This window comes from Meriones unguiculatus, chromosome 3 (genome assembly GCF_030254825.1).
Source record: "Meriones unguiculatus strain TT.TT164.6M chromosome 3, Bangor_MerUng_6.1, whole genome shotgun sequence".
NCBI classification, from domain to species: Eukaryota; Metazoa; Chordata; class Mammalia; order Rodentia; family Muridae; genus Meriones; species Meriones unguiculatus.
Genome location: NC_083351.1, coordinates 68241850 through 68262014, shown reverse-complemented (window position 1 = coordinate 68262014; position 20165 = coordinate 68241850). Strand labels below are relative to the sequence as shown.

Below are 20165 nucleotides of genomic sequence, written 5' to 3'. Positions count from 1 at the left end.
TTTATCCTCAGAATTAAGGATTGCTCAGCCTTTTCATTATGTCCCCTTTTCCATGCTTGGCCTCCAGTGAAATGAAAATATTTTAATATTTAATATTAAAACATTAAACATTAATATTTTAATGGTTGTATTTGAACGTTCTTGTTTTATTGAAGACTTTACTGAAGTTCAGCTTTCAGCTTAAAGTAAGTTTTTTGTTTTTTTTTAATTGTGTTTTCCCTTTTCTTAGGATCCAGCCATTTCCAATAACTCTCTCCCAAGTAATCCCTATGACCCATATGACAGGGGTTCAGCAATGAAAATCTGGGTGAACAGTTCTGATGGCAAAACCCCACTCATCGGAAAGGTAACAGTGGAGAAGCTGTGGCTCTGGTTCTGGCTGGATTGTGAGTGTGTATAGATGAGTGTGTGGTTTCTGGTATGTTTCAAAGGACTTGGGCATGCTGAGGATAAACTTTTCTTTGAATTTTCATACCCAAATGCCTACCATCCACCCTAGCTCTTATATGCATTTCTCAGCCAGATCCCATTACATGGCAACTCACTCACTCACTGAGTGTCCACTTCCTCATTCTGTCCCCTCATGTCACCACACTCTCTGCCTTCTCTCATTGTTCCACTGACACAGCTTGGCAAATGCCATTAGTTACTGCCGACTAGGGAAATGCAATGGAAATGGGCCATGCCCCTCTTGACTCAGTGTCTCATCAAAGATTAATACACTTACCACTTTTTTTCCTGAAATACTCTATTGTCTTATTTTTCATAAAGATATTATCTTCTGTTTTACTTTTAATATCCTTGTTGGCCCTTCATAGTATAGTGTCTGAGGGAACTGGGTAGAGAACCAATAGAGAAATGTAACTCGTGTTGGAAATGTAACTAATGTATAGAAATGTAACTAATGTAAGATTGTAATGGGTTAGTTGAAATTAATGCATAACATTTCCATTTTCAATTCTTAGACTTAAAAGTAGAGGAAACAATATGGAAATGTAAATGAGAGTTGAAGACTAGCAAACTAAACAATGCTTTTATCCTTAGATTTATTCATTAAAATCATCAATCAACATTTTTAAAATTAATTTCCTCAGGTGGCTTTTCATTTCCCCAGAGAGTGATTGATTCCCCACATTCTAAGTGATTTACCCTACACTACACGGAGAAGACATGTGACTGTCTCTGTCTTCATAATCACACTAGGAATTCTTACATAAAGGCTTTTTTTTTCTTCTTATTCTACAGTCACTTAATTTATTATTAGTGTTTTCACTTTTTGTCTCTCACAGGTCTGGCCTGGAACAACTGTGTTTCCTGATTATACCAACCCCAACTGCATTGTTTGGTGGACAAATGAAATTAAGCTTTTCCACAACGAGGTGGAGTTTGATGGAATTTGGATTGTGAGTTTTAATACTTTTCTTCATAGAGATATTAACAATGGGTTGTCTTTGAGCAACGGAATATAGAAAGAAAATGAAAAAAAGTGTCACAGATTCCTTATATTGTCATAAAGTAAATGAACCGTTTATATTCACTTTGAGGCTTTTTGTTTAGACATGATAAACAGATTAATCAAAACCAAAGTGCCCAGGTACAAAATACCCTCTGGTATTTTGTGTATTTTGTGTTAAGGAGCAATGTCTCATAAAATGTCAAGTGAAAATGAGTGTAAAACAGCTAATGTTGAATGGAATTTAGGCCTGAATTTGAAATTGTTTTATTTATAACAGAACTCTGGAAAATTCAAACAATACAATCAGCTTAACAGATAACAGGAAAATTCTGTAAAATTATAGCAATACAAGATGTCTGTGATCATTGTTTTGCTCTCCACCCATCCAGACCTTTTGTCTGTCTCCCCTCTAAGTATACATTTATATTTATATATGAACCTATATGTAGGTAGATTAATGGTTATATTTAGGCACATAGACACTATAGGTTAAAATATGTAACAGCAAAGAAACTTAATTATTTGTTAATATATTTGAGATTTGTTTACTAATAGTAATGATAGATATACATAATTTTGAAGGTATTCTAAGAACTTATGCTAAAATTTTCAGTGAGTAGAGAAGAAAAGAATATCTATTTTTATGACATTCATGGGACACTCTTAAAAAGAAATATTGAAAGTAATATTCTGATTCTTCAGAAAAAAAGAATACACCAGTATAAAATCGTGGTGTGCTACTTTGCCTAATAGATTTTCTTCTCTGTCTGGTAGGATATGAATGAAGTCTCCAATTTTGTTGATGGTTCAGTTTCAGGATGTTCCCAAAATAACTTCAATTATCCCCCATTCACACCAAGTAAGTCATTGTGGTTAGCCTGATTGATGTGGTCACAGTGTATGTGGTGTTTTAAATTTACAAAGATAGGCCTGAACTATTGGATAAGGGAGTTTGCACATAATGTTTTTGGGTAAAGGAAGGGTAGGCACTCGATAAAGAAAACTGGGAAAGAAACTCAATATACTGTTTATGGTTCTCTGAAGAGGCATAAATTCTCAATGGGTTATCTAGTTCTTCTATGCTCACTCCATGCCATTGTAGGGACAAGTCTAAAGCACATGAGACTCATAGTCTGGAGGCTAGTCATCAGATAGTGCTGCAATCAAGGTGAATCTCATAGGCCAGAGCTTACAGGAGAGACCAGATGGGTAGTGTTGATCTTCAGGGGAGGGATACATCCAGTGCTGGTCACAGCCTGAAGGATGGATGTGAACGATATAGCCAAATGAAGCCAGACCTCTGAGGATATGTCTGTGGAGCCACAGTTAATTGCAGTTTGAAGAAAGACAAAGTGCCAAGAAGAAAACTGTATCTTGACCAAGAAAGGAACAAAACTTGTAGGATTGTAACAGCCGTGGCACCTTAATCTGATGACAAGCTAGGTACCTAAGGCAGCTGTAGGTGAGAGATAAAATGTAACATGCTGAAGAGATTTGACGGGAGGCCAGTTCTTTCAGTGCTAGAAGTTATTTTCAGTTCTATTGGGGGGGGGCATTAAGATTGTCAACTGGTTTTAGAATTATTAATCTGACATTAACATGTAGAATGATTTCAAAAGATAGTTCAGAAGTAAGTAAATTATTAAGAAGCTATTTTAAAAAATAGAATACATGGTTTATTTCAGAGGGAACTGTAGTGGTACAGTAGGGGCAGAGAATATATGCGTGAAACTAAAACTAAGACTATCTCCATGCAGTATGTGATCAAGAGAAAAAGCAGTCAGAAGCTAAATTATACTTTCATTCGAAGTTTCATATTTCGAGCCACTTAAATTGGTTTGAAAAAACTCAGATGGAATTTCTAGTTGAACTAGATTATCTTGTCTGATAATCTAGATTATCTACTTCTCATAATCAAGAATGTGTGCATGATACAATGCATATTTGAATAGGGAAAACTACATCAGTTAGATGGACTCCTGATAAGAGTGCAGCATGTTTGTTTACAGGATGGCTACTGTAAACACCCGACCAGTGCAGCCATCTGCGCAGGTTTACAGTATTTAAGAAGAAATTAGCATGTAAGGTTTGTCCTGATTGGTCATTTGTTGTTGCTGCAGAGATCCTGGATGGCTACTTGTTCTCTAAGACTCTCTGCATGGATGCAGTTCAGCACTGGGGCAAGCAGTATGATGTCCACAATCTGTATGGCTATTCCATGGCCATTGCCACAGCAGAGTGAGTCCATTATTATTATTATGAACTTATAAATGATCAAATTATGGCTCTACTAGAGGCTTATGACTCATACATAGTACTTTTTAAAAGTCTAAATAAAAATTAACTGGGGTGGGGTGGGGTGCAGTGCATCCTCAACAGATGACTCAGCAGTTAAGAATGTGTACTGTTCTCCTACAGAACTTTTATTTGGTTCCTGGCACCCATGTTAGGTGGCTCACAGCAATCTGTAACTCAGTTCCATGGAATCAGACTCCCTCTTCTGGTCACCTCTTGCACCTGCACTTAATGTGCATCTATCCAGTGTACTAAGGCATCCCCCCACCACCACTTAAAGCCGACAGAAATATTTAAAAACATGGTCATCAATACCAATCTGGAATGTAGAGAATAAGAAATCCAGTAAGTATATGAAGACTATACAAAATGAAATAATGAGTCAACAAACAGATAGAAAATCAAAAGAAAACTATTAAGAAACTTATCCAAGGTCACGTATCTAAAATGCAGAACTTTCTCTTTATGCACTTTATCATTCTACATATTGTAGAAATAAAGGACATGGAGGGTTAAGTAACCTGTAGATATCCATGGCTGTTGGGGTTTTAGGTTTGACCCAGCAGCCTTCTACTGTGTGAAATTAAATTACATAAAGATAAAAATATAATGACAATTTGTTCTTGCCCTAACAATAACAGCAAGAAACAAGACCAAGAGCACATCTGTTGATTAACAAAGTAACAGTTTTAGTTTTAGCCATTTTGAGGGAAATAGAAGAGTTCCACGGTCAGTGTTTTTTCAGTGTAGGAGAGGAACCCAGGACTTTAACTGCTAGGCAAGTGCTCTAACTTCTTTGATCTACAAAGCCAGCCCTGCACAGATTTTTAGTTATGTGCACACATGCAGACCTTAGAGTAAAAATTGTTTAGCATATTAAGCTACAAAATACACACATTTATATTTAATTTTAAAACATGTTTTTTTTTCCTGATAAAAATTATTACCTTAATGTTTTTCTACATAAAATTTTCAAAAGTAATGTCGAAAAGTCCACTTTTGTTTATTTGGTCTTGTGATAGAAAGACTAATATATTTTTTTACTTATGTTAAGTTTCACCTTTGTCTTATAAAATTCATACACGTATAGTTCTTCACCTTTCCAAGGCTGCTCTTGAAGTTGTTGGAAATTACGAGGTTGATAGTCTGTATGAAAAAAGCTAAGCAAAACATGAATGCATGCTGCAGTACAGACTGCGTCTAACAGTCCCTCTAACAGTTTTTGGAGAAAAGGGAGTGGAGAGGAGTGGAATGTCTATTTTTAATATTTTTGCTATTGTTCTGAGACTGGCTGAGCTCCCCACTGACTCCTAAGTCTCTGTCACTTCTCAGAGCTGTGAAGACCGTGTTCCCAGATAAGAGAAGCTTCATCATCACACGTTCTACCTTTGCGGGTTCTGGAAAGTTTGCAGCCCACTGGTTAGGAGACAACACTGCCACCTGGAAGGACCTTCAGTGGTCCATCCCAGGCATGCTTGAGTTCAACCTTTTCGGTATCCCAATGGTGAGTCCCTGTCCCAACCTCTCTTATGACTCTCAGTCCCTATAAAGCTTCCTTCTGACAAGTTTTCATACAATAAAGCCTGTCCTGGCCTAGGGCTTTAACGCTTTAACGTCATTCTTCATCACCATCACTGCGGCTCTGACACCATAGCATCATTGTCTGAGCTAACTAATGCAAGTAGAAAGTGCAATCCCAACACCCCCTAAAATAGTCTTCTTAATGTCTAACTCAAAAAAGTGCACCAATTCTCTAGCCTAAATCAGATGCATGCTTAAATGGAACACGCCTATGTAACTTGTTATAAGGTGAAGAAATATCTCTGCAACAATTGGTAGGGTTTGCCTTGCTTAGTCAAATCCAACAGATTTTACTGTGTTCAAGGTGCTAAATTAAGTATGAGTGGCATCCAAGAACAAAACAGAGACACAGAAGCAGACAAGTAATTATGTCAAGCCAGGATAAAAAAAAAAAAACCCATTGGAACTATACCTAGGAAGCAATATGAGAGTTCCTGAGAAAAATATTTATTAATTTGATCTGATTATAAGAGACAAAGAGAGTCAAGAGAGGAAGTCAAAAGATTCCATAGAAAAGATGGCACTTTAGTTGAACCATGGAAAATGAGTAATCAGTGGGGAAGCTCATTTCAAGAGTATGAAATAAGCACAAGCAAAAGGAACATAAAGGGGATGATAGGTATGCCTCTAGGATGAGAGTGGAGAAGTAGAGCAGGAGATTATCTGAAAGGGTGGATTGGAAACAGGTTTAAAGAACTGGTGGAAGGGATAGCGAGGGGACTGTGGAGAGTTTGGTGACATGAGTGACATGAGCAGAGTCGGGCTTCAGAAAAGTATGTCGTACAATAATATTATTGGTATTACCAACTACTGTCTATAAAAAGAGTTACAGTGCTTGGTTTAATAAGGTGGAGATGCCACGGCAGAAAAAGAGTCATCTAGCAGTGGTGCAGACACAGGCTATACGCTGATTCTGCCACACCACATTAGCCTTCTGGGTAAAAACTTTTAACAAAGTTCCATTAAGAAGTTCCTGGTGGAACAGACAGAAGACTACCACAGAGGGCCCCTGAAAGACTCTACCCAGCAGGGTATTAAAGCAGATGCTGAGACTTATAGCCAAACTTTGGGCAGAGTTCAGGAAATCTTATAAAAGAAGGGAAAGATAGTAAGACCTGGAGGGGACAGGAGCTCCACAAGGAAAGCAAGAGAACCAAGAAATCTGGGCCCAGGGGTCTTTTCTGAGACTGATACTCCCAATCAAGGACCATGTGTGGAGATAACCTAGAACCCCTGCACAGATGTAGCCATGGCAGCTCAGTGTCCAAGTGGGTTCCCTAATAATGGGAACAGGGACTGTTTCTGACATGAATTCAGTGGCTGGCTCTCTGATCACCAACTCTAGAGGTGGGTGAAGCCTTACCAAGCCACAGAGGAAGACAATGCAGCCAGTCCTGATGAGACCTGATAGGGTAGGGTCGGATGGAAGGGGAGGAAGACCTCCCCTATCAGTGGACTGGAGGAGGGGCATGGGAGGAGAAGAGGGAGGGAGGGCAGGATTGGGAGGGGACGAGGAAGGGGCTACAGCCGAGATACAAAGTGAATAAATTGTAATAAATAAAAAAAATAAATTAAAAAAAGAAGTCCCTGGTGGAAAGCAGTGTAAAGGGTGGAAGTGCGAAGAACATGTTGTCCATGTGTCGTTGTAGGTAGGGGCTGATATATGTGGCTTTGCCGAGGACACAAATGAGGAGCTCTGCAGGCGCTGGATGCAGCTGGGGGCATTTTATCCATTTTCCAGGAATCACAATGGCCAAGGCTACAAGGTAAGTTAGCTGGGATGTATAATCAAAGTACACTGGGTGTTCATTAGACCTGGATCTATTTGTATTCCCACCATGAAATCTGTTGAACCAGCTTTATAATATTCTTCATGTAGGCTGATAGGGCCCCCACTTGCCATTAAGGAGGACATGTTGATCATAGAATGTCCCAGTGTCTCACTTATTGCTGCCATTGGGACAGGCTTATTATCATTTTAATAACCACTGGTTGTTTATTTTTGCGTGAATGGTTTCCTTGAGTCCAGATTCTGGAGACACATATTTAAATGATGATGTTATTCACCAGTCTGAGGCCAGGTAGTATTAGCCCATGCCTTTAACCTCAGCACTTTGGAAGCAGAGGTAGGCATATCTCTGGGTTCAAGGCCAGCCTGGACTATAGAGAGTTCCAGGACAGCAAGGGCTATACAGAGAAACTCTGTTTTGAAAAACCAAACCGAACCAAACAACAAAAAACGTAAGCATAATTAGAATGCACAGCTCAATATTGAATCAAAGGGTTAAGAATTCATGATTGAACCTGGCCAAGGGTGATGGCACATGCCTGCAATCCAAGCACTCAAGGAGGCAGAGGCAGGTGGATTTCTACGAGTTCAAAGTGAGTCCAGATCAGCCAAGGCTACACAGAGAAATCCTGTCTCAACCCCATCCCCCACCCCCAAATTAAAAATAAAAAAGAAAGAAAGAAAGAGAAAGAAAAGAAGGAAGAAAGGAAGGAAGGAAGGAAGGAAGGAAGGAAGGAAGGAAGGAAGGAAGGAAAAACTGAACTGGAATGTGGTGACATAGATCTGTAATCCCAGCTATTTCGGAGGTAGAGGCAGGAGGATCGGGAGTTCCAGACTAGCCTGGCTCACCTAGCAAACTTGTCTTAAAAATTCGTAATTGAGAAGTGCAGAGAGACATCTTGTTATCCAAAACAATTTAAGGAGTCTCATGGCAGCAGGCACACAGTTTACCCTTTACAAGGCAGCTGGAGGAAAGTGCTTCCTCCATCATCAGGAGGGTTGATGCTAGAAAGCTGATAATGACTATCACACCATTAAAACAAACAAACAAACAAACAAACAAACAAACAAAACAGAAAATCTCAGAAAGCTAAAACTAAGAAAATGAAAATGATGAGACTCTTAGCGGTTTATAAAACCTCTGTGCACTCTAACAACGGATGCTCATTTTTGTAATAAGAATGAAGATGGGGAAACATTTGAAAATTATTCAAGATGGCCTTTTGACAAGGCAGTTTAACGTGTGAATGTGACAGGCTGAGTTGTAAGTTGCAGTGGCATCGTGCTCTATGTCATGGTTCTACTCCCCACCTATGTTACCCAGAGGCAAAGTGCAACCGAGGCCCTAGCCCACGCAGCACAAAAACCCTAGGTTATGCTGCACAGTATCTGAAGTCATTCTGGGTGTGCTCAGCTTTCTTATGGTCAACCCACAAATGCACACTCTTCTTTCCTTTTAGGACCAGGATCCTGCCTCTTTCGGAGACAACTCCTTGCTGTTGAATTCATCTAGGCACTATCTTAACATCCGTTACACTCTGCTGCCTTACCTCTACACTCTTTTCTACCGTGCACACAGCCGGGGAGACACTGTAGCAAGGCCTCTTCTACATGAGTAAGTTTCCCTAATGCTCTGTTAATGCAAGCTGGGTGATGCTGACTATGTCAGAATATCAGAGTAAAAAATACAAAACCAATACCCAAGCAAGGTATTCAGGGGTGTGTGCGTGTGTGTGCGTGTGTGTGCTGTACATCAGTCCCAACAGATTGGGACTGATTTCTTCCCTGGCAAGAAATCCACTACTTCTCTACCTTCCCATCTCTATTTAGTTTAATTTGAAAGGTCTGATAGCTAGTCTTTGAGGGTCTCTGTACCATGTCTATGCACTGTGATGCTAGGACTCTGTTGAGTCTCTAAGAATGAGTCTGCAATTTGTAAGCAAGCAAGACTATGGTAAATGATCCCGAGAAGTCCATTATTCTTATTTTCCAATTAGTTGGAATCTGTGATGTAGCTCAACAGGCTGTTTCTTGGGAGCCTTTCCTTGTCAAGATAATGCTAACTCTCTTACATATGGTAGATGTAAACCTTAGAAACACGCATGCACTGATAATCACTTCTGGGGTAAAATTTTCACCTCCTGGAATGACCTGTTTAAGAAGAGCTCTTAAAATAGAAACTACAGTTTTCCATTTTCTGGCATTTTTGGTCTGGTGCAGTTCTTTCCTTTTGCTGTGATGGTGGGAGGGGATGAGACAGAAGTGAGCTTCAAGCTGTGCTCATAGTCTGCATGTACTCTGCCACTGAGCTGAATAGCCAGTCCTTAATACTTTTCATTTTGAGACAGGGTCTGTTAAATCTCTTAGGTGGGCCTGTAATTTTCCCTGGAGCTCGGGCAGGGCTTGAAGCTGTGGTCTTCCTCACACCCACATATCTGGAAATGCTGGCATTGTGTTGCTATGTTCAGCCCCAGATCTTTCTTGACAATGAGCTGGTCATAAAATCTGTAGGATACTTTATCTTAAAGAAAGGTACAGCAAACGAAAACACTACTTAGCATAGCTACTGGAATAGGAACTTCTGTGTTCCCTAGAGGAAGAGCAGGAGGGTACATGGGCTGGGGTAGATCTGCATGGGATGGAGGAGGGGGAGGTGGAGAAGAGTAGGTATCACAGTGATTGTGAGTGTTTTCCAAGTAGCCTACATGCTTTGCTTAGATTGTGGGAGAGGTTCCAGGAGCGTCGGTCCACCTCTTTGTGTGCTGTCTCTTTGCAATCTAGGTTCTATGAAGACAGCAAAACTTGGGACATACACCGACAATTTCTGTGGGGACCAGGCCTCCTTATCACTCCTGTTCTGGATGAGGCAAGTGTACTCATGGAGACAGACACCCTCTGTATCTGTTTCTGCTCACTACTCCCCAAATATTCTCTCCCACTATTATAAACTCACTTCTTAAATCTATTGGGTCAGGGGAGAAGAGCATCCAGGGGCATTTTGTAGTGGTGAAACTGATAGACATTTTTCTCTAAAAACCTGTTTTTCTAAACAAAGTTCTCAAATAGGGTAAAAGCACCTACTGTGACTTAGATTTGAGAATGAGTCTGTGGCTCGTCAGCTCATTATAACTATTCATGACCCTGTGACTCGTCAGCTCATTATAACTGTTCCTGCTCTGAGATGTGGATGCAGGATGGAACACAGGGAGCACTCACTCTCAAGTCACAGTGCTCAGGGTAGATGATCTTTCCCAGCTAGGTGGGGATGTTGATCCAGGAGAGCTATTTCGTAGGCTTCCAACTTCAAAGGTAGGAATTATAGTAGCATCAAGCCTATGAGCTACAGAGAAGATTAAATAGACAATTCACAGAAATCTGGGATTGTCCCCACAGTATATTTCATCACCATTTTTATTATTTCTAGTTATAAATCCCTCCCATTTGTGCTGCCTCTGACCCTGATTGCCAGGTTATAGTTTCTCTTATTTATACTAGAAGAAAGGCATAGTCCAACAAAAGAGGGAAAAAAGGACTATTTTTATGTTATCTAAGTATGTCTGGAAGTCCCTCCCCTGTGGTATGACATCTATTTCATGTCCTCAGAGGCTGAGTCCTGAGGAAAATGTTTTTCTTTTTTAATTTAATTTTAGGGTGCAGAGAAAGTGAACGCGTATGTGCCTGATGCCATCTGGTATGACTATGAGACTGTAAGTAGCCGGAACTTTTCTTAAACTCAAGTCTGCAGCTGCAGCTACGTAGAGAGGGTGCCTCTCTGAGGCTAGGAGCTACTCTTCATGCACAGAAAAGTTTTTCTATAGTGTTTTCTTTGTTTTTAAAATTTTTCTTATTCACTTTACATCCCAATCAAAGTCACCTCCATTCTCTCCTCTCCTCACAGTCCTCACTCCTTCCCTTTTCCCCCTCTTCTCCCTACCCTACTCCTCAGAAAAGGGGAGACCCCCTCTACCAACCCACCTCAGCACATTAAGTCACATCGTAACTGAGCACATCCTCTGCCACTGAGGCCTGGCAAGGCAGCCCTGCCACTGGGTCCTCATCCGAAAGCAGGCAACAGAGTCCATGTCAGAAACAGTTCCAGCTCCCCTTGCTAGGGAACCTACATGAAGACGAAGCTGCCTATCCACTACACATGTGTAGGGGGCCTAGGTCCAGTCCGTGCATGGTCCTTGGCTTGTGCTTCAGTCTCCGTAAGAACCCCAGGGCCCAGGTTATTTGACTCTGCTGGTCTTCATGGAGTTCTTGTCCCCTCCTGGTCCTTCTATCCTTTCCCCTACTCTTCCACAAGGCTCCCTCGTGCTCTGCCTAACATTTGGCTGTGAGTCTCCGCATCTGTTTCAAGCCATTGCTTCTGTAGTGTTTTCTGAAATTTCACAGAACAGCTTTGGTAGAGTCAGTCTGTCATTTAACACATACCAACTTTTCTCAGCAGTACAGTAAAGACACAGCACTTCTCATGAGCAAGCGTTAGAGAGACTCATGGGCGATTTGAGCTTGGCCGGAAGTATCAGTTCTCATAATACACGTCAAATAAGCTCAGCATGGCAAAAATGTTTTATAAACCCTAAACTGATCTACATTGTTGCCTTTTTGTTGTTGTTTTATTGTCTGGGTGGAGAGTAATTCTGCTGAATGGAAAGCGGTAGATAGCACTGTGGAGAAATCAGCTTGATGCCGATACCTGGAGGTCCACAGACTATGAGATCGATGTATTTGCTTTATCTGTCTGCCTCAGGGAGGGCAACTGTCATGGAGAAAGCAAAGCATTGAGATGGAACTTCCTGGAGACAAAATCGGACTTCACCTTCGAGGAGGCTACGTCTTCCCCATACAGCAGCCAGCCACAACCACAACAGCCAGGTACATAGCTCCGATGTCTTTAAGCCGGCACAAGGCTGCCAAAGGGGAACATTTCTGGGACAGTCTGTTGATCACAGACAGGGAGCTCCAACTGTGGGTTTGGAAGGTGCTGGAGTGGGGCGTACCTTCTTGGACTTCACTTGACCTTTCCTGTAGAAGTTTATGGCCTAGATCTATACTCTGAGTGGTTCTGAGAGGATTTAATCTGTCCCTTCCCCAGCCTCTCTGCACGTGTTAGAACACGCTGCCTGCTAGACTGCTCGTTTTTCCTGGTTTAGGCAGGCTTGTTCAGCTTTGGCACTGAAAGTCTTATGTCTTGAGAAGACGCCATTCTGGGCAAATCTGTTTAGATGGCTGCCTATCCGCCTTCACCTGCTTGTCTATCCGCAGTTCTCTGCTCCTGGCTCACAAATTCTCATTTCTACGTACGGATCCACTAGCCATCACGTTCCTTTCCATTCCTCCCACTGACAAATAAAAGCCTAGATACTAAGAAAAAGTTAACAGAACTGTCACTTATATCTTCTGAGAGAGGAAAAATCAGTCTTTTCCTAATAAAGTGACACTAGGTAGATACACCAGGACAGGCCTCATTTTCAGGAGTAGTTGACTGACATATGATGGGCTCCAGTTTTTTTGTTTGTTTGTTTGTTTTTGGCTTGTGGCTTTATTTGCATGTGCTTTTATTTGGTTACAGTTGGCATTTACTTTTTTTCTTTTTAGATGTGGTTTAATTATTTCTTTTCTTCTTGTTTTTGGTTTTCTTATTTTTGTATTGGATTTTTAGAGCAAGAATTTAAAGTTGGGTAGGTGGTAGGGGAGGATCTAGAAGGACTTGGGGAGGAGAAGAATATGATCAAAATATATTGAACATTGTTTTAAATTATACATAATGATGTCTATAGAATTGTATCTCCACTTACCAATGTCACAGATATTTCTTTTACTCATTAACTCCAGTTGTAGACTGTCCGCACTCCACTGAAGAGCTGCATGCTTCTGTCATGTGTCTCTGAAACTATTCACTTATTTGATTTTAATATGCTGAGAGTTCTTAGAATTCTGAAAACCAATGTTTTTCTTTGAATTCCATCATAATCCTAAAATTTCAAATTATTGGCTTTTTGTAAAAATAAACACAAAGATTTCTGGCTTCTTTTTTTCTGCTTGTTCAATATCAGGCTCTTTTGCCCATCGCTACTGAACTTTATTTTCCTAAATTAAAACGTTGACCATTGCTTCTCTGCTTAAAATCTGGACCCCAAGGGTAGAGTTTAGAAATGACACAGCCTAGTTTCACATTGCCTTGAGCAGTTTTCCTGTAGTCCGTTCAGCAAACTGGCCAGCTGTATCCAGAGCAGGGTAGTCTAGGCCCCCAACACAGTCATCTCTTCTGCTGCATTTAGGCTTTTCACTCATTATGCCTGACAATGGGCTCACATAGCTGAAAAATGCCTTTTCACCAACAACTTCCACTTCTGCTTTCTCAAAGGTGTTCCTAATTGTTCCAGCTGAGTGGTTGCAATCACTTCCAAACTCCCGGCTATGTATGTTTTTATCTCAAGACTAAATAACAAAGTAATCAAATAAGGAAAGTGGCCATTCTTTATATGACCCTATTGTGTAGTTTTGCTTTATCAGAAAAACTGTTTTATAAGGGAAAAGTGTGTCTTCTTCATAGCAGCTGACACTTTTCTTCGATGATGAACACTAAACACCCAAGCAAAGCACTGATGAGAAGGGTTTCTTCCTCTTTAATAACCTGTCTTTTAAATGATACTTGTAGCTATTGATTCTGGTCTCATGTTCCTGCCTCCTTCATATGTATTTGTTGCTAAACTTTAAAGTGTTTCCACCCCCTATTGAACTGTTGGTACTAGAGAGAGAAGCACCTGCTGACCTTGCCTTTGTATTTGAAGAAAAACAGCACCAGCTGCTAGTAACTTTTCCCAATTCAAATATGGTGCAAATGTTTGTCAAAATTCTTTGAGCTCTAAGGATTTGTGTGTTGTATAAATCTGTTCCCCACAGCCGGAAGAACCCTCTTGGTCTTATCATTGCCCTGGATGAGAACAAAGAAGCAAGAGGAGAACTGTTCTGGGATGATGGGCAAACAATGGGTGAGTGGGATGAGAGGGTGTGGCCATGGCAAAGCTGCCACACCCTCTGTGTCTGCTGGCTACTAAGCTGTGGGCAAAATCTCACTAGGCATCTAGCATTAGCATCCCAGAAAAAGAAAAAAATGCTTCTGGTTGTATTGGACAGAGGCCATGATAGATGAATCACAGATGGAGAGAGACTATCTCTCTTATTTCTGTCTCTATATCTTCGTCTCTTTCTGAATTCTCTCCTTGGTCAATAATGTCTAATAGGCTCTCACTTCAATTGTTAAAAGAAACAGTCATTTTCATGACTGTTCTGTATTTCAATTTCACTGTAAACATCTCTGGACCTAAGTCATGGAGGGAAGCTGCCAATGATATGAAAAGCATACCCATGTCAGGAGAGGCAGCGAGCACACACTTTCCTGATTATATGCATCTAACATTAAAACATTTTCTTTCTTTCTTGTTTTGTTCTTGTCTCCAATGCACTAACAATTCTTATGACTCTAACTTAGAAAATAGATCCCACAAGATCAATTCTTTGGGAGAACTGGGAAGGATCTTTTCTCCATTATAATATTAAAGAAAAGACAATACACAGCTGCACAGACTCTGCACAGATACAGGCATGTGCAATTGTTACCATAACATAATCGATGCTTCCATAACCACCAATGGCAGCATTGGCTCTCTAGAACTTGTTCTTATCATGGTTCATAGTCATTAAATAGCTTTTCTCAATTTACCCTTCTACCTGCCCCTCAAATCTACTGTTTTGTCTTCTTTTATAAGAGTACAACTATTTAGGTCCTGTATGAATTGAGACCAAGCATTGCTTCTCTTTTACTGTCTCACACACGTCTAGGGCAATATTACCTGGTATCATCGCTGCTCTCAATGTGCAAGCTGTTCTTTTCTTTTAATATTAAAGAATATTTCTTTTATTCATGCACTGTAATTGTTTTATTCACTCATCTGGGGATAGATATGTCTGTTGTTGAAAAGAATATACAATAGAATTAACATAAAACTCATAGAAGGAAATACAAGAGAAATCTCCATTAATATTGGACATGTTGTTGAGAATTCAAATATGACATCAAAAACAAAGGCATCAAATCAAAAAAGAATTTACATGGCCACTATGGAGAGCAACATAGGCACTTCTTCACAAGTTGAAAACACAACTACCATATAGCACCGAAGTCCCATGTCTAGGTACGGACCATCCAAAAGGACTGGAGACAGTCTGTCTGTCACAGCGATACATGGCCTCTCACATTCACTGTGGCATCATCTGTAAAAGGAAAGGTCCAGAGACTGCCACAGTGTCCGATGGATGAATGAAAAAAGATGTTGTGAACACAGAACGGGTGAAGTGCTCCTCAGTCAGGAAGAGACCAAGGAATCAGTTTTGAGGAGAAGAAGACGAAACATGTGTTCTGTGTTCACCAGGACAGTCTGACATCTCTTTCTTCTTTCAGATACTGTGGCCAAAAACATTTACCTTTTCAGCGAGTTTTCTGCCACTCAAGTGAGTAGCATATTTTAATGAATATTGTGTGGGATTTTGTCAGAAAGTGAATTTACATGTTAATGATCAGTCTTTATGAGGTAAATAATTACTATTTATGTCCTAATGAAAAATAACTGTATCAGCTATGTTATCAATAAGAGGCAACGGTAACACTAAAGAAAATCAGCTAGCATTGTAAAAGACATGTTTGTAAAAAGTCTATCTGATTCCCCCACGGTCTCCACTGGCATCACAACAATAAATTTGCATCCCCATAGCATGCAGCAGCATAGGAAACTGAGAGGCCTTCAGAGCAGCCTGAGGGTCTAGTTTATCCTGGGGTATTTGAAAGCCTAGGGCCTCTCCATGTTCATTCTTTGTTCATAACTATGCTTGATTGTGTTTCAGAACCAGTTGAATGTGACAGTTTCAAATCCCAACTACAAGGATCCCAATAACCTGGCATTCCAGGAAATCAAAATCCTCGGGACACAGGCAATTTTCAATGTTAGAGTGAAGGAGAACGGGGCCCTCACTCAAATGTCTCCTCAAGTCAGTTACAATTCAACCCTGAAGGTAAGAACTCATTTTGTGAGAGAGCTTTTCACAGACATCCATGGTATGGTGATAGCAGTTTGTGCTAAAATTATGTGGATCGGTAAAGGACAGGAGCACTTGTAAGGCATCATGGGAAGTTCAGAGCATTGAGAAGGAAGGTTAAAAAGGAGAGTCTGAGCCACCATGACTCCAGTTTTCCCGCATATTTTCTTGTCTCTCCATGTTTGTTTTCTCTAAATGTATATAGGGACAGGATCTTCTGGAAGTTGATAGCTTGTGCTTGAAGGTCGAGGTAGAGATGAAATTGCTATGATTAAAATGATTAAATAGCTTTTATTTCCTTAGTTTTTAATATTTTCTCTGTTTTAAACTCTATTTAGACATAGTATATGTTTTCTAACATACGCATTTGCAAGAAATATTTTATGAAAAAGAACTTGGTGGTCCTACTAACTAACTTGAAGGGTGGTTAGGAAGTGGTTTTCTGGCAGATATAATGAGACCTAACCTTTCCTAGGACTTCATTCCATTCTTCTAGTCCCTCAGCATTGTGAGCACCCTTTCCCTAGTCAACTGAGCTTTCTACTAAATGGCACAGTGATCACATTTGACATTTTCTCATCATATTAAATGCATCACTTTACATACATATTACATATATTTTGAAGTTATAAACACAGGATTATGTGGCTGTTGTATCTACTGCATAGTGTAAGACAGCTGAAGAATGCATATGTAAAAACAAGAGTTGTTCATTAAAAAAATGCTAAGATAGTTAAGATAGTTAGCATAGTACCAAAAGGAGCTCTTTATTGTTTGATTCAGGGTGGTGAGGGGTACAATTCACATATATAAAAATGTATGGAAGTATGAAGAAGGAGACTAAACAAACATTTGTCAAATATCTACTTTGGTGTTAATTGCTGTTCAAAGCTTAGTAGATTAAAGCTCAGATCAGCTTTCTGGAGAAGCATGACTGGAGCACAAGTTTAAAAGAATTTTCATGGATCACCTTCGTCTGTGGCCTGGCAAGGCTGCATCCCTCAGAGGGAGGTAATCAAATAATCCAGGCCACAGAGGAAGATGATGCAGTCCTGATGAGATTCGATAGGCTAGGGGTAGACAGAAGGGGAGGAGGTCCTCCTTTTTCAGTGGACTAGGGAAGGAGCATAGGGGGAGAAGAGGGAGGGTCAGTGGGAATGGGAGGGGTCTACAGCCAGGCTACAAAGTGAATAAAGTGTAATAAATAAAAATAAACTCTTAAAAAAAAAGAGTTTCATGGAGATGGAGAAATGGCTCCGCAGATCATAGCCCTGGCTGTTCTTCTAGAGGTCCTGGTTTGATTTTCATCACCAACATGTTGGCCCCCAAGCATTTGAAACTCCAATTCCATGGGAACCAATGAAACCTCTGGCCTCCATGGGCCCTGCTCACAAATAATATAGAGACATGATGTAGGCAAATATCCATACACATAAAATAAGGTTGGATCTGTCAGCGTTATGTTACAAGATGTCTGAGATGGCAAACAGATGAAAGGTCTTCTTCTGTAATTAAAAGCTCAATGTTGAAAACTTGCTGGTGTTGACTCAGAGGTTGAACTTTCTCAGAATTCAGGTCAGTCTTGTGTAATGACTTGAAGTAGCTGCTTGAATCCATTCACAACGTACTTATTCTAAGGCATAACCAAAAAAAGAAAAAAAAAAGAAAGAAAGAAAAAAAGAAAGAAAACCAAAAACAAGAAGAGGTAAAGCTTAGGGGCAGGCCCTTCTATCAAGAAGAAATTGTGGCCAAGCAAGGGAACTCAGATTTCTTTTTCTGGCTATGCTTATTCTACAGTCATTAAATTTTCAGCTATTAATGGTCAGAATCTATTGTTTAAACCTGAAACACCAAGAAAGAAAAGCATATTGTATACAAAGAAGATAGCTATTATTCCAGAAAGGGCCTTGTTTTCCTGGAGAGCATTTGTCTTGGTGGCTCTTCAAGTTGAGCTTTCAGAACAGGGCAGTCGAAGGGCTCAGAAGTCTCACATTGTCAGTCTGTAACTCCATACCTGGCTTATGATGTTGGAAATTGAAGCTTATATGATGATATATCTAACTCCCCAGTTTATTTGATGAATCTGATATAAAAAATTGAAGTAATTTGAGTTGAGATTCCATAGAGCACAAGAACTCCAATCCGAGACACATTACTCATTTTGCTCTGTGCATTAGACGCTCCCACCAAATGGGTCATGTTAAACATTTATTTCTTACAAAATAAATAATGGTCAAGTTGTCGTTGGAGGGAATGAAAAAAATCACAACAGGTTTTCCTTGGTCTATCTCTAGACAATGTGATATAGAAGGTTTGATAAAATAGTGGTATTTTCCTAGTGTCACTGACTATGTCTTACCCCATAGATACAATTGTACTTTTGTAAAGGTGTGTGTCCTTTAAGTCATTAAACGTGTGTCCTATGGATAGACTAAGAATGACATCTATACTTAATTTCCGTGAAAAAAGCTTTTGTCCTGAGGATGAATTTCCCTTCCTTCAGGTTGCCACCATCACAGATATTCAGCTCGTGCTTGGAGAAGCATACACAGTCGAGTGGGACAATATAAGGGACCAGGAAAAGATAGACTGCTATCCTGATGAGCATGGTGCTTCTGAGGAAAACTGCATTGCCCGTGGCTGCATCTGGGAGGTAACCATGCTGAAGATGTTCATATCACCTGAAAACACTTGCAACACTAATTGTTTGTAGCATAGCCCTGTAGCCATGGTTTATTAAAATCCACAGGAAGAAGAGACTCCAGATGAGCATTATATAGGTTGAGGGGTGGAGTGGGTAAGAGTGGGATGTGTTTACTCTACTGTTTTTAGGTAAGAAAGTTAAATTTATGCTTACGTAAAAGCTTTAGGCAAGAATGAATGAAGCTATGCCTTTGTCTCCACATAAATTTCTCTTCTAACTCTGTTTGAAAACTTCTTATCCCTGCTGATACAGAATATTGACTTTCTTTTCAGGAATCCAGCTCTTCTGGGGTCCCTTTCTGCTACTTTGCCAATGGGCTGTACTCAGTCAGCAATATTCAGTACAGCTCACATGAGGCCACAGCTGACATCTCCTTGAAGGCTTCTCTTCATAGCAATGCCTTCCCCTCCACACCTGTGACTCAACTGCAGCTGAGAGTGACCTACCACAAGAACGAAATGCTGCAGTTTAAGGTAAACTCATGGTGTACCATCCAGTGTGGAGAGGGCCTTTCTAGTTCCACTACTCTTTGCAATTTCGTGTCATGAAATTTTGAAAAGACTCATTATATTTTCATAGCAAAGTACTCTAGATCATCATCGTAATGATGAGGGCTATTAGATGACTGAAAGAATAGAGAGATCTCCACAGAAATTGAATTAGAGGAAATCATTGTGACTAAGAGGAAAATGGACCAAGGAAGCAGATGAAGGTACTAGGGAAATAGGGCAGTTATGGTTGAGTTTGTTCTAGGCATGAGGAAAAAGATGGGGAACAGTGGATGTATATAAGACCTTGAGACCATCCTGGTCAATCCTATAGACTCTAAGAGGAAGATGTGCATGGAATGACTGCCATGTTCCTAGACTGTGTGTATGCCTATGAATGGTAGGGAATTAAGGAAACTGAGCAGGTTTGTGATTGACAGTGTAAGAGGAGGAATAAGAATTCAAATAAAATAATAAAATGAATAAAAAGACATCATTAAAATTTTAATGAAAGTGAGTTCTTTATCTTCCATGTTTCAATTAAAGCAAGGGTACATGGATGGAGTAAATCTCCTGTTGCTTTTTCTTATTAAACTGTGATGTGCTCCTTGACAGTGTTTGTCCCCCACTGTGGTGGTATTTTAATCCCACACACACAGTGACATGTGTTGAGTACTGAAATGTTGCTAGAAGACTATAAGGCAGTGATTAAGGCAGAGTGGCCTTGCCCAAAGGAGCTCTCAGAAACTGAGC

The 20165-nt window shown here is 40.2% G+C and overlaps 1 protein-coding gene across 4 annotated transcripts in view; it reads left to right on the top strand.

The window, feature by feature from the left end:
• Mgam (maltase-glucoamylase) overlaps nt 1–20165 on the top strand; it is a 132705-nt gene that overhangs the window by 34945 nt on the left and 77595 nt on the right. For all 4 annotated transcript variants that reach the window (XM_060380124.1, XM_060380128.1, XM_060380125.1 and 1 more), the window contains 15 exons: nt 230–346; nt 1290–1403; nt 2231–2315; nt 3577–3694; nt 5084–5255; nt 6982–7098; nt 8582–8736; nt 9903–9987; nt 10772–10828; nt 11875–11999; nt 14031–14119; nt 15589–15638; nt 16029–16196; nt 18724–18873; nt 19197–19397. In XM_060380124.1, the coding sequence (XP_060236107.1) occupies nt 230–346; nt 1290–1403; nt 2231–2315; nt 3577–3694; nt 5084–5255; nt 6982–7098; nt 8582–8736; nt 9903–9987; nt 10772–10828; nt 11875–11999; nt 14031–14119; nt 15589–15638; nt 16029–16196; nt 18724–18873; nt 19197–19397 (1803 nt within the window). The remainder of the gene's footprint in view (nt 1–229; nt 347–1289; nt 1404–2230; nt 2316–3576; nt 3695–5083; nt 5256–6981; nt 7099–8581; nt 8737–9902; nt 9988–10771; nt 10829–11874; nt 12000–14030; nt 14120–15588; nt 15639–16028; nt 16197–18723; nt 18874–19196; nt 19398–20165) is intronic.